General features: G+C 47.1%; 1 protein-coding gene across 1 annotated transcript in view; it reads right to left on the minus strand.

Annotated features, from left to right (window-relative positions):
• Nucleotides 1–5,717: 5,717 nt before the first annotated feature.
• The window catches only part of CHSY1 (chondroitin sulfate synthase 1), a 72,199-nt gene continuing 64,786 nt past the window's right edge, over nucleotides 5,718–13,130 (minus strand). Inside the window, exon 3 of the mRNA XM_055326807.1 lies at nucleotides 5,718–8,672. Coding sequence (XP_055182782.1) covers nucleotides 7,083–8,672 — 1,590 coding nt within the window. The 3' untranslated portion in view covers nucleotides 5,718–7,082. The remainder of the gene's footprint in view (nucleotides 8,673–13,130) is intronic.

Raw genomic sequence — 13,130 nt, forward strand, 5'->3', positions numbered from 1 at the left:
TCTCAGACAATTCATTTTAAGATATGGATCTGCGGCATGGGGAATGCCAAGCCTATGAAAGTCCATACGTGCCACATTTTCTCCCCAGTCTTGCAGTGTGTGGACATTCGCCTCCTAATTTGGGACTTTGTGGAGGCAGAAAAAGGCAATCACGGAGAGGGGGCAGGGAGGCCAGAAACAGGGCAAGCCGAACCCTCCAACCCCCACCCTCCCTACCATATGCTTCTATGGGTGGAAGGAGATAGGCTTTGGGGTGAAATAGAGTGATTCTGTGATACACTCACCTCCCAAAGCAAAACAGGGGCAGCTATTTGCTGCAGAATGACTGTGGAGGAAAGGGCAGTGTCAGGCCCTTAGCCGGGTGAGGGAGGCCCTTGTAGGGCATGAGCTAACTGGAGGATCCCCAGTGGGGTGGGTAATGGAAGCCAAGCATCCTCTTAGCTTGGGGAAGACCTGGCAGCCACGATCCAGCTCCTGGGCAGGCACAGCGACCAACACTGCCCAGCAACTCCCCATAGGCCCACGGGCTACCATCTGGAGCCACAGGGGTTCTCTACCCCTCCAAGCTGGCGGGACATTAAATGTCACATCCTCTCGAGGATGTGGCCCAGCCAAGGACTGCCCTGACAGTCCGCCTCAGAGAGGCAGGGCCTGACAAGTTTTTGCTGGAAGGCACATCCTTTTGGGAGAAGGAAAGGCCCATCCCCAAATCTAATTCTAAACAAGGCCTGTTACCAATGAGTGCGTGGTAAGCCAGCTCAGCCGTCCACCTGCTCCAGCCCCTGGAAAAGCTGTGAAGGTACATGGAATCATTACTAGCCTTCCCTGAGCCCAAGACCATCTCTCAGAGGTCTCCAGGTCACTGGGGCCGAACGGGGATCCCCAGCTGTCCTCTGCTACATGAGACGCCCCACATGTCCCTTCAATGCCTGCCCCTACAATGACCATTCATTCAGTCTTCAAGGCCCAGGCCCTACACCAGCCCACAGCCAATACCACCTGTGAATCTCGCCATGCGCTTTGGCTTTCAAGCAGGACAGATGCCAAATGACGATACATTCTAATTCTGTTATAATATATATTGAATCCTCAAAACTTGCTGAGAACATAGGAAAGTGATCGACAGTTTCACCTTTGAGTATTGAAATTTACTCCCATCGGTGTTCAAATGTATATGCTGCCCACCCCAAAAATGCAGACGCCCTTCTGGCCACACAGAGGGAGGCCTGGCGCCTCTGGTCACGTCCACACCTCGCCTAGCACCCCCACTGCATTGTGAAGTCTGGAAAGAGCCATTCTTATCTCAAGCCAGCCACACCAACCCCTGCCCTGGTGCCTCCTGGGACAAATGCCTGTGGCCCAGGAGTGGAGAACTGTACCTTGTTTCCAAACAGGCCATCTGTCTGGAACTTGCCTCTCTTCACTCCCTGACTCATCAATAAATCTGTCTGCCTTTTTTCTCACTTTGTAAGTGACTCAGTGGTGCAGTAACAGAGTTGGGTCTGTGGAGTTGCTGTTCTCACGGGATGGTGTAACCAAAGTACCGTGTGCAAAACTTCCATAATTTTTCTCAAAGGTCATTTAGCTGAGTTCAAGTTTATTTTTCAAAGGTTTTACTAGAATTGCTAGTAGGTACAAAATGTCAACGTTGACCACGTGAAATACCAAATGACTTAGTGTGAAGTCAGAAATAGCCAAACACCAAGTCCCTCAGCCCTAGATGTAGATGGGCCCCTCGCTTCGGGAAATCTGATGGTCCAGGTACAAACTGTGTTGTGTGCGGAACAGCGCTCACTGCAGGGTCATTCCGGATACAATACAGGGCGCTCGAGGTGGTCAACACTGGGCATGTTCTCAACTCTACCGGAAAAGGCAGCCTTGAATGATGATTCCAAAGGACAAAAAGGGGTTTTAAGTGTGTGTGTGGTGGAGGCGCAAGGAGCTGACTGCTGCACTGTACACACTATTTGCATCAAACTATATGTTTCAAAAACCCCATGGGAATTTGCCAAAGTGGGAACAGGCTTTTCCTACTTCCTAGTACACATATTTTCCATATCGTGATGAATTACATTGTTATGCACAAGGGGAGACAGACTTAAAAATCCAAAATGCTTCCTTCACAGCTCCTTGAATGTGCATTTTAGGAAATTTCTAGCTTTCCGGCAGTGGGGTGAGGGGTGGCATTTCGAGCCTATGACGGAGACTTTTCCCTTTTAGTTTTGTAACAGGAAGTGAGCCTTTGCCTAAAGAAAGACCTGACCTTTACTCAGGATTGATCAATTTGAAGGTCACCTTGAGATTTGGCTGAAAGTGTTTTCCTTTGTCCATTGGGAACATGTAGGTAGCATTGAGCAAGGCATGTGGTAGGATGCGGCCCAACCCGGGTGTTGAGTTGCGGCAAGGTTGAGTTTCCGCAGGAGAAAAAAAGTGGCAACCCACACGCACTGCATTGCTGGGCTTAATTTTGACGAGCTGCTGGATGGAGAGAAATCCATTACAGTGCATCAGCTCGATGTAAGCAGATTCCAGAGCTGGCCTAATTTGCATCATTAAATGACTTGACCAATTTGTTATATTTTTCATTAGAAATCAGTCGGGCATAACAATGCTTATTTTAAAAAAGATGCAGCTAAAATGTTCTTTAAAGGACAAAATGTTGGTTCTGTCTATAGTGAGACAAGAAAACCTGATACCTGGAATATAATAAATGACGAATAAATGCACTGAGAAAGTATCTGACAACAGGCACCTAAGTGGTTTTAACTGCCCTGATGACAAACCAGCTCCTAATCTGATTGGACCTATGGTTTCTGGTTGAAGATTTTTCTATCCCCAACTCCCCCTCCTTCTACCATTCCCCTACATCCCTGCAAAAAGCCAAAACCAAAAATTGTGAAGCATAGCAAAAACTAACACGAGGTTTTTGGTGGTTTTTTTTTTTTTTAACTGAAAATCATACAAAATGAGTTGCTGTAACCTGATCTGATGCATTGCAACATTTATAACAAGTTTGACTAAGCAGATTTGGTATGAGCAGCCTTTTCCTTCAAGTGGAACAGAAACCCATACTTCGAGGGCTTGAAAGAGCACAGTGGGACCCATTGAGGTAGGTACAGCCCTGTGCAGCCACTTCAGCAGACAGATCCCCTCCAGGCTGGCCCCCAGTCACTGTGGCACGTAAGCTCCTTTGCAGCAGAGATTACAGCAATTTATACTCAGTAACACAGCCTAATCCCCCAGGGCAGGCGCCAGCGCAGGTGCAGGAGGGCTGGCACTTATTTCCCTTCATGACAAGAAAGGACAAGCAAATAGCCTGAAATCTGGGGCCAGAGGAGAGCCCCTGAGCAGCTGAGAGAGTCCCAGCGGGCAGGCAGTCCCACAGGTGTTCACCTTCTTGCAGGACAGATCTTTTATTAAAAGGCAAGAGACCTGGCATCAGAATGCCTCTGAAAACCCACCATTCCCAGTAACTGTTGTCCTCCTCTAGGTGATCCTCCAAGGGCACAGGATTGAGGCAGACTGTCATTCTGCTAAATCACACAGGACAAACGATAAGCATCCCTAGCCTGCTAGGAGTGAAGATGTGTGTTAGCTCCCCTTCTCAGAGGCGAGATGCAATCATCTGCCCCATGAGACAAGGCTCCCCTACTCCTACTTGGGCAGGGCTCCCACACGTGCACCTACAACCCTGGGGAAGCCCATCGGCCCCACCCTGCCCTCCAGAAATAGGTCCGCCAAGTCATCAGAGCACCAGGCCCACCTATGTCCTTTGGCAACCGGAGGAGGGTCACACAGGCCCGCACACCCAAGCAAACATGTGGTTCTCATTTGTGTAAATGAATTGTTTAAAACACTACCAAGCTAGTTTATACGTGGTTCACACCCGCCCCTTCCTCACTAGGCCACACAGACCTGGCGGTTCTTCGTGGGAGGGCCCCCAGGGCTGGATGGCCAGAGTGGAGAGGAAGGCTCCATTTCCAGCCTCTGTGCAGCACTGTGACTTCCCCCTTCCAACCAGCTTCACTACGAGGCTTCCATTTCTAAGTACCGCAGGCAGTTTGTGGGGCTATGGGTCATTTCAGTACTTTTCTGTATTTTTAAATACAGTGATACAAAGGAAGTGTAAAGTAACAAGTGAAACAGTATAACCAGAAAGCCTTCAGAGTTTTAAGAGAAGCAGCAATTATTTCCAGGTCATGAGTGTGGGTGGGCCACAGAACCACAGCAAAGGCAGTGGCGGGAATGCACAAGATGGGGAACTGTGTGCTAATGGCAAGGCTGCAGGACACTGTCATTCTAGACAAGAGGGCTCAATGTGCCCGGGTACCACTGGCAGGGTCCCATGAGGACGACGTTATCACAGGAACACAAAATTAAATTCAGCAGTGTCACATCTACACTGGAAGGGCCCAGGAGGATACCCATGTGGACAATGGGAGAGTTTCAGTTGGCTCCGGGGGGGGGGGGGATGGGGGGGTGGGCGGGAGGATTGGTCTGGTTGGCCAGCAGAGTGGTGTGCAGAGAAAGTTCCAGACAGAGATCCAAGCAGGAAAGAGGCTCTTGTCCCCACAAACTTGGACCCCAGTTTGGTCTGAAAAGGCTCTGAGGAGGGGGCCTATAGAGCGCACTCTTGAGGCAGGAGGGCACCTGAGCTGTTGATCTGGAAGAGTGCTTTAGTGAGAGGGACCCTGGCCCAGCCAGACAAGGAGAGGCCAGAAGGAGAGTGAAGCAGGAGGTCAGTGGGCACAGAGCCCAGGTCTAGCCCGACCAGGACAGGGGACCTGCCCTTCTAAAGGCAGCATCTTCAGGAAGGGAGGCCAGCCCCTCCATATACATCCACACAGGCATCAGGAAGAGGAACAGATCCCAGCAAGAGCAGGAGTAGGAAGGAAATGTGAACTTTGACAAAACGTCACCATGATGCTGGACAGATATTCAAGCTCTGGAAGGACACTGCTCATACCCGGTCCTAAATCCCCATTGTTCACTATTATGCTATTTTCACTATTATGAGAATTTCCTTTGTCAGCGAGGTGGATACTGTACTCTTCCTTACTGAGAAATAAAAATGTCTGGGCTTTTTTTCCAAAGGAAAACTAAACATCCCCACAAAGTAAATGACAATTAGGCTGAATGACAGCAATTCCTCCTGAAAGCACAATGTTATTATGCTGGGTCTTAACTGTCATTACACGGTAAATACCTGTCCTGGGAGCAGGAATGGCTTCCACAAAGCTTACTACCTTGGTATCAAAGGTCTTACTTTTTTTGATTCTTGGATTATATAGCAACTGTACATAATTTATCCTGTAGTTAGATCTGTCCTAAAACCCCAAGGGTGTTCGTGCATGCAGCATCATGTGGGCACTTGTTAAAATAGGTTCTAATGGGCCCAGCTGAACCCACTGTGGGCCAGGAAGGTGCATTTGTGCCAAGAAGCCAGAGAGAGTTTGAAATGGGTTTGAAGACCCTTGTTCTAGGGAACACAGACCTGACCAGCCAACGAGGAACAAAGGGCAAGTTCATTCTGGGAGAAAGCAGAAGAGGAGGCACTTGAAAGTTTCATTTTGCTCCCAAGCGGCAGTCTACACAAATATTCCCCTCAAATAACTTTAAAAACTTTTAGAAAATCAGTGTTTCAGTTTTTTACTCTCCAAACATAATACAATTTTTTAGCTAAAATGGGAGTAATGAGACAAAATGGTCCTGAAAAGTACAATAGAAAAATACTGTTCACTGGTTTATTTTCCCAAATGAGCAACAGACTATTTACAAACAAGCAGATCTCCAACGATGCGTATTAAAATGGCAAATCTGTTACTGACTGAGATCTAAATGAAAAAAAAAATTTATTAAGGCACATTTGATCTGTGAGTTGAAAACAAACTTTCCGGTGGAACGACACACTTCATTTCACTTTTGTCCCCCAAACACATAAGCACCAAAATTGTCAAAGAACACTTAATATTTAGTAAAACAGTAAGGAATGTAGAAATTGAGGAGGGAAAAGCGTTTTCAAAAGGAAATCTTTGGAGATCAGTTTACTGCAAATCAAAGGACACTAAACACACTCTTGATAACACATATAAATACTAATGACTAGTGGGTACTTGAGAAATGGCAGAGCTCTAAACATGGATATTAAATAAATTAAAGGTATTTCAGATACAAAAACAAAACAGTCATTAAAGAATGAAAACAATCGCCTCCACCGATAACATAACACAGACAGGATGAAGTGAACAAAACCGAAATACGTTTCCCCCCATGCTGTCATTAGGGTGGGCTTTTGTTTTACCTTGTGTACATTAGACTTATTACAGTAATTCTTCTTTGCCATTCTAAATATTAATAACAGTTTACCCTCTAAAGAGAAGGGTCAAGAAGAGAGAAGAAAAAAGTACCAAATCCATCTTGGAATTTAACGCCAGGTCCATTAAGCCACATGAGTCACAACAAGAACAGCCGTGCATCTCACTCTGCCTCTCCTCCCCTTGCTTCTGAAACAACTATGTGACCGCAAGCAGCATTTTGGGGGGAAAGAATCAACTCTGGAAAGCTCTCCCGACAAGGATGATACAGCTACAGTCACATGTCCTTATTTTACAACTGGAACACGAAATGGCTTAAAAAGAAATAAAATCATCGTAAAAAAAAAAAAAGACAAAAGGTAGAATCTGTGCAATGTTAACAGTTACAAAACATTTACCAGAGTTACAGTGTTTTCTTACAATAATACTTTGCAGGAACGTTTGTGTTTTCTGCCAAAGGACTGTAGCAAGGGGGGTGGGGTCTGAAAAGGAAATGTGTAAAAAAACAAAACCAAACAACAGAGTTTTGTTCATCAGTACATTTCAAGTCATCATTAAGCAGGTCTGCTACACAACGTTCAGCAAGAAAGTGTGTTCAAAGGCAAACATGATCACATTTTTGTTCAAAAAGCTCAATCACCAAGGAGTCCTTTGTAAGAAAATCATGTGTAAAATATATCCTTGTACGGACTTCAAAAACCGATCATACAAAAATTTTTGAAAAATAAATTAGATAATTAAAAATGTCTCTTCCAGCAGAGCTGGACGTTAGGCTGTCCTCACTGAGCCATTATTGCTGCTTTTACTGTAGCTTGGGTCATGTTTTTCCAGCCACATTTCAGCCAGCTGCTGTGTGGACCCGTATGTGGATGCTTTGGATCCCAAGCACATTTTGTATTGTTTGGGATCGAGATTGGGATCGCAGAAGACAGGATGGTGGACGTGCACCACCCCCACTTCTTGGCTCCTGAATGTCTTCAAACCTGCCTGGACAACCTTGTTGAAAAGGTCCACGTCCTCGAGCCCCCAGCCCTGGATGGAAACATCAAAGCCACCTACCCGCACAAGATCTCCCTTGTAGATGCAGGTAATGCCAAACCCATAGTTTCTCCAGAAGCCAGTTTTCTGAGTGAAGGCAAAATGGTTATCGCTGGGAACTTTCCCGCTATAAACAATCTTTGGATCGTACTGGCTAAAGATGATTGGAAAGTAGATCTGTTGGCCCAGAACCGTATTTGCTCGACATCGCTGAAGGAAGTCTGTCGTAAACACCAGGTCAACATCACAGAAAAAGAGCAAAGATTCATTGTTGAACTGGGAAGATCCCACCTCGAGGGCCAGGGCTCTTGAGAACTCTCCAGACACAGGCAGAATCTGCATGTCAGCCTTGGGGTACTTAATGCGATAATCTCTCATGAGCTCCACTTGTTTGGCCTTGTCAGGGTTGGAGTCAGAATTGAAAAGCAGAACCACAAGCTTTACATTCTGACTGGGAATGAGACACGTCTTCTCGAAGTTTCCCATAAACCTCACAAACATGTCGAAACGCCCAGACAATGGAATCAATATATTTATTTTTTTCTCTTTGGGTTCTTTGTGCTCGTTCTTTGACCCAGGGAGCTGAAAGGGAACGAGCTTCTTCAGGGAATTTGAGAGAAAGGATAGGGATCCGGATTCCTGATTGATCTTGTTGGCCAACTCCTTGGCATCCAGTTCCTCATGCTCCACAAACTGGATCTTGCTGAAGGTCTGCTGTAAGTACGCATGTCTCCGCACAGGGACAGTCATTTTCTTCCCTTTGTGCTTTTTGTACAGGAGCAGCAGGTCCAGGATGTACTCGGCGCCATACATGGGGTTCACCCGGCGGTAACCGTACTGTATCTCCTTGAAGTCAATGATGCGCCCTCGGGTCTTGGCGTTGGCATTGATCATCTCCATAACCTGCATGACGATGTCATCCAGGGCCTCCCGCTGGGCCGAGTCCATCCCTCTCCGAGGGGGCTGGCCCTCAGCCGCCGAATACAAGTACTTCCCGGTCAAGAACTCCCACTCCAGAATCTCCTCCCGCTGGCGGGGCTGAAACCGCATGAAGGAAGGAGGGATTCCCAGCTGGAGGTCTTCAGGGTGAATCTCTGTGTTGCTGTACTTGCCCATCAGGACTATCTCCCGGTGCAGCTGGATGGTGCGGTGGCGAAGCTCAGCTATTCTACGGCTGAGCATATAACTATGCAGCCGGTACTGGTAGGGCGGGTTTTTGTTGGGGTGCAGGGTGATGGCTCGATGAATTTTACTGTTATGGAGATCTCTAATGTACCCCTTCTTGTTCTGTTCATAATTCTCATAAAAAAGTTGCTGCATCTGTTAAGAAAAAAAAAGATGGCTACTTTAGCATTACGTGACTCTATCCCTCTCTTCTTGCCTTTCCTTACATACCTGCATCATCTTTAAAAATTAAAAAAAAAAAACCCTTAAATATTAGAAATCCTTCCAAATGGGTCACAGGATACCAGAGGCCTTACTTAGGTAAAGCCCAATCTCCAGCAGTCCAATGAGATTAGAAGAAGAAATATAAACTGCTTCAAGAAAGAAGACTCCTTGATAATCAGGGTTGGCCAATATAATTCTGAAAAAGAATTATGAGAAAGTTTCATACAGAAAAAGTGTAACCTTGAGATCATGGTGCACCAAGTCAGCATACCTGGACGAGAATGCCACCCTGGGTCCCCACCAAGTCCACTAAGGAACCCAAGAGCCAACCAAGGTCCCCCCCATTGAAGACTGGCACCCAGTGGAAGCTGCTGCCTTTCTGAAACAGCAGACTGTGCAGCTACCTAGGAATAAACTGCATTGATGGAGTCAAAGGAGAATGCCAGGAGTATGACTCAAAGGCTGCTTCCAGAGAGCAAAAGAGAAGGAAAGAGGAAGAGGCCGGCCATCTGGAAGGCAAGCTATAGATGAGACTGATATTCTGCAAGGTTGCCAGGAGTGAGCATACTGAAAATCCTTTAAACGTCTGCTTGTTCCTTGTGTCAAGTGTGCCTCCCCACACTTCCGTGCAAGGAGAGGGTCAGCTTGCTCAGCACCAGATCTCTAGCACATGGCAGGCTCAGACTGTTAAGCTTAGAGGCAGGTAATGCCAAGGGGATCTTTTTTCCACCAACTCACCCCCTGTCCTATCATACAGGCTTGGGGGTAGGGAGGACAGAGGCTGGAGGTCCATCAGCCCAGATGGGTGAGGGGCCCTCAAGTTAGAGAGAGAATGGATTTAATTCCCCCGTATGTCCAAGTGATGAGATGATTAGCGTCTACAAGGCCTCCTGGAACAAAGAATAAAAACCCATAAAAAACATTTAGTAACACTACAAGTTGGTATGTGATCAGGGAGTCCTGTTTCATTTGTGGTTCATTTTTGGGTTTTGTTCATATTGCTAAATATTATCTCTTGATAGGGTGCTATGTATTTGAACTAAGCAGTTTTATTTGCCTTTGGAAAGTCAGAATTTCTACTTCTTTCCCAGCACAAGGCAATCACCATAACAGAGAAACAGATTGGCACTTTTACATCCCAGTTTCTTCTTCTGTACAATACTACAAGCTACCAATAAATCAAGCCAGTAAGAGTAAAAAGAAGGGAAATACTTCCAAATAATGGTGAGGGAGCGAAGGGGGGGTGAAGAATGCAGGCTCCCACCCACATTCACTTGCTCACCTAATTCCCAGGGAGCCCCAGTCTGGCAAATGCTGACCTCCCTAAACTCAGCCCTCTCCTCTCCTGGACACCTGTGAGGTCTGTTCACAGAGCAGGACTTAGCAGAGAATGACAAACTCTTGGAAGGGCCTCATATCATAGTTTCCAACTTTGCTTCCCGTGTGGTCTGTGATCAACACAGGACATGGGGGCACAGAATTAGCTACTGAAATAATTTCCCAGTTTTGTGATTAATTAGAAAAGGCAAAGTTTAAAAGCAAGAACAGAAGCAGAGCACATCTAGCCCTGGAAAGCACCCCCACCATTCTCCTGCACCAGGAGGCACAAGGTGCATGTGGGGTGCTCTGCAGCCCATGTGCAGGGGCTGCTCATGGTGTCGCTCCCAGCACAGGCCATGGTTGCTCAGTCCACCTTTATGCACCCCTCCTGGGATCTACTGTAAACGGCAAGGAGACTGGGAGCAGAGGAGCAGTCTGGGGTTTGCCTGTCAGGGAAAGCGAGAAGCGAGGGATGCCCAATCTCCTCCAAGGCCTGGATGCAGGGCCACAGGGTGAGACCAGACGAAAACTCCATCAACTGGAACGCCACGTGGCAGACACTGGACAAGGACCCTGGTCATTTGCCTTTCTTTTCATATAGGCTGACTTCCTGCCCAGCACGTTCTCGGCCATCCTCTAGCTGGGCTGCGTCCTGGGTGCCAAGTGCACAGCCACAAGGTGACAAGCGGGTATCGTCCTGGGAGGACACAAAGCCAGGACAAATGAAACCTGTGTGCAGGTGCTAAGGATGTGAAACAAGTACAGCTGGTCTCACCATCTCCCCCAACAGGGGCCCAGAGGCCCTTCTTCCAGCTTTTGCAAGGTCAGCCTTCACGCCATGTGTCCCATGGCTGCTGTGCCATCTGATCCCCAACTCTGCCTGAGGATGCCACCTGGGTGTAGGGGGAGGATGCAGGGATGCACAGGCTGCAGCAGTGCCCCTTCTACCACAGCAGCAGCCCAGGGCTCTGTGACTAGGACCAGTAAAACTACTATGTGCAAGACGACGGCAGGCTACATGGTCATTTTATATATATTTGTTATAATGACATATTCTTTTCATTCTGTCCACTTATCATTTCCAAATTTCTAACAGTGAAGAGCCAGGACTCATTTCAAAGGTCCCTCTGTTTCCAAGAACACGACCACACCAAGCCTAACAGGCTGCTTTTCAGAACTAGGTCAGTGTGGCGTGAAGCAGGAGGTGCTCCCGGGGGTCTCGGGGCTTGCTCTTCTCAGCAGGGCTCCCCGCCCAGGCTCCCCGCCCAAGTCTATTCTTCTCCCCTTGGGGGGCCCTTCCACACAGAAATGAAAAGGAGTTTCTTAAAATACAAATCAGAGACGTATGGTGAGAAATGAAGTGGTAGAGGCCACGTGATGCTCTCTTCCCCAATAGTCCTTCATAGAGAAGAAAGAAGAAAGGAAAAACTCATAAGGACCAAGAAGAGAAGGAGAGAGGAGGCAGAGCAGGTGAGACACCCCCAAACTGGGAGGAAATGAACCTGTGTGAAGGAAGAGGACGTCTAACGGCCTGCTCTGAACAGTAGGCCAAATCGCCCTTCAGCATCCCAGGAAAGGAAGGGTGCCGCGAAAGACAGGGGTGAGGCCCAGGGCTGCACCAAGTGAGACGGGACGAACGTAGTGCAGTGACACCCCCTCGTCCGCTCCCAACAGGGCCAGGGGACAGTGCCCTCCCCCCACCTGGGAGTGGGGGAAGGTGGGTGGTGGCTGATGTCCAGCACCTTCAAAGACATGCTCCGAGTTACTCTGACATTCAGATGATGAGGTTTTGCCAAAATTCACAGAGAACTGCCTCCCAATTGTTGTAACGAAAACAGGACAGGCAGGTAGCAAAAACTGGTTTCTTAACAGGGTCCATCATTTACAATAGCTATTCCTGAATACAGGCCTACAGGTTCTTTCCCTTCACTCTCTATGGTTAGAGTTCACCGACAAGCACATAAACCTGAGGTTCAATTTCTCCAGGAATGAAATCTGAACAGCTGGGTAAGGACGAGATCAAGGCCAAGTAGAAGGAAATCAAAGTCTAAAGAGGAGGGCTCCCAGCCCTTTCTCCAACCAGGTCCCAGAATACTTCTGGGAGAGAAGGAGACGGGATCAACTGAACAGTCCCCATAGGTCCCTACAGTCCCCCTACAGAAAACATCATCCAAACAGCTGGATCACTATAGCCAAGACACTAGTTTAAAAAATCTTGCCTATGGAGCCACTAGTCAGGTTTTTCAATGCCCCAGTCCTCCTGTCAACAGCCAGGGACCTTCAGGCAGTTCAAAGATGGTTCCAGTGGGAGAGATGGAGACAAAACAAAGAAACCAAAGCTTGCTGGGAAGAAAAACAACGTCCTGAACAGAAGGAAAGCTCAACAAGAGGAAAAAAAAGACAAACCTGTAAGGCATCCACACAGAATATACCCCTGCGACAAAAACTAAATACTACAAAAAAAAGACAATCAGAAAACCAAAAAAGCTCTTGAAAATAAACCTCAAAGAGCAACACAAAAAAGGAGAGTAGACTTTGAGGATCAAAGTTGAATAACATCCCAGAAAATAGAAATGAAAACAAAATCAGAATACAGAACAGGAAAATATTCATTCCAGAAAGAGAACACATACCAGAAAATAACAATACAGAAAATGGGTTCAGAATGAAAGGACTGGCTGCTTGAATTAAACCTCAGCCACCTGGTACAAAGAGTACAAAGAGCACAAATTAAACCCCAGCCACCTGGTACAGAGAAAGCAATCTGAAAATTTCCAAAGATGAGGGGGTAAAAAAAAAGGACCATCTGGAAATAACCAGAAACTGGAGTGCATTGAACATGGACAAGCCAACTGGAGGTGAAAGAGCAATGCCTTCAAAAGAGGGGGGAGTGAAAATTATTCTCAACACAAAGTTCTCCTTGCAACCAAATGACCCATCACGTAGGAGGGCAGAAGAGAGATTTTCAGACAGTTGAGGACTGCCTTACCTCATACCCATTCTCTTCCAGCTATGAAAAGATGTGCCCTTCTAGAACAAGGGAATACACCTGTAAAGATGATCACACAG

Source organism: Nyctereutes procyonoides, unplaced genomic scaffold, assembly GCF_905146905.1.
Source record: "Nyctereutes procyonoides isolate TBG_1078 unplaced genomic scaffold, NYPRO_anot_genome, whole genome shotgun sequence".
NCBI classification, from domain to species: domain Eukaryota; kingdom Metazoa; phylum Chordata; class Mammalia; order Carnivora; family Canidae; genus Nyctereutes; species Nyctereutes procyonoides.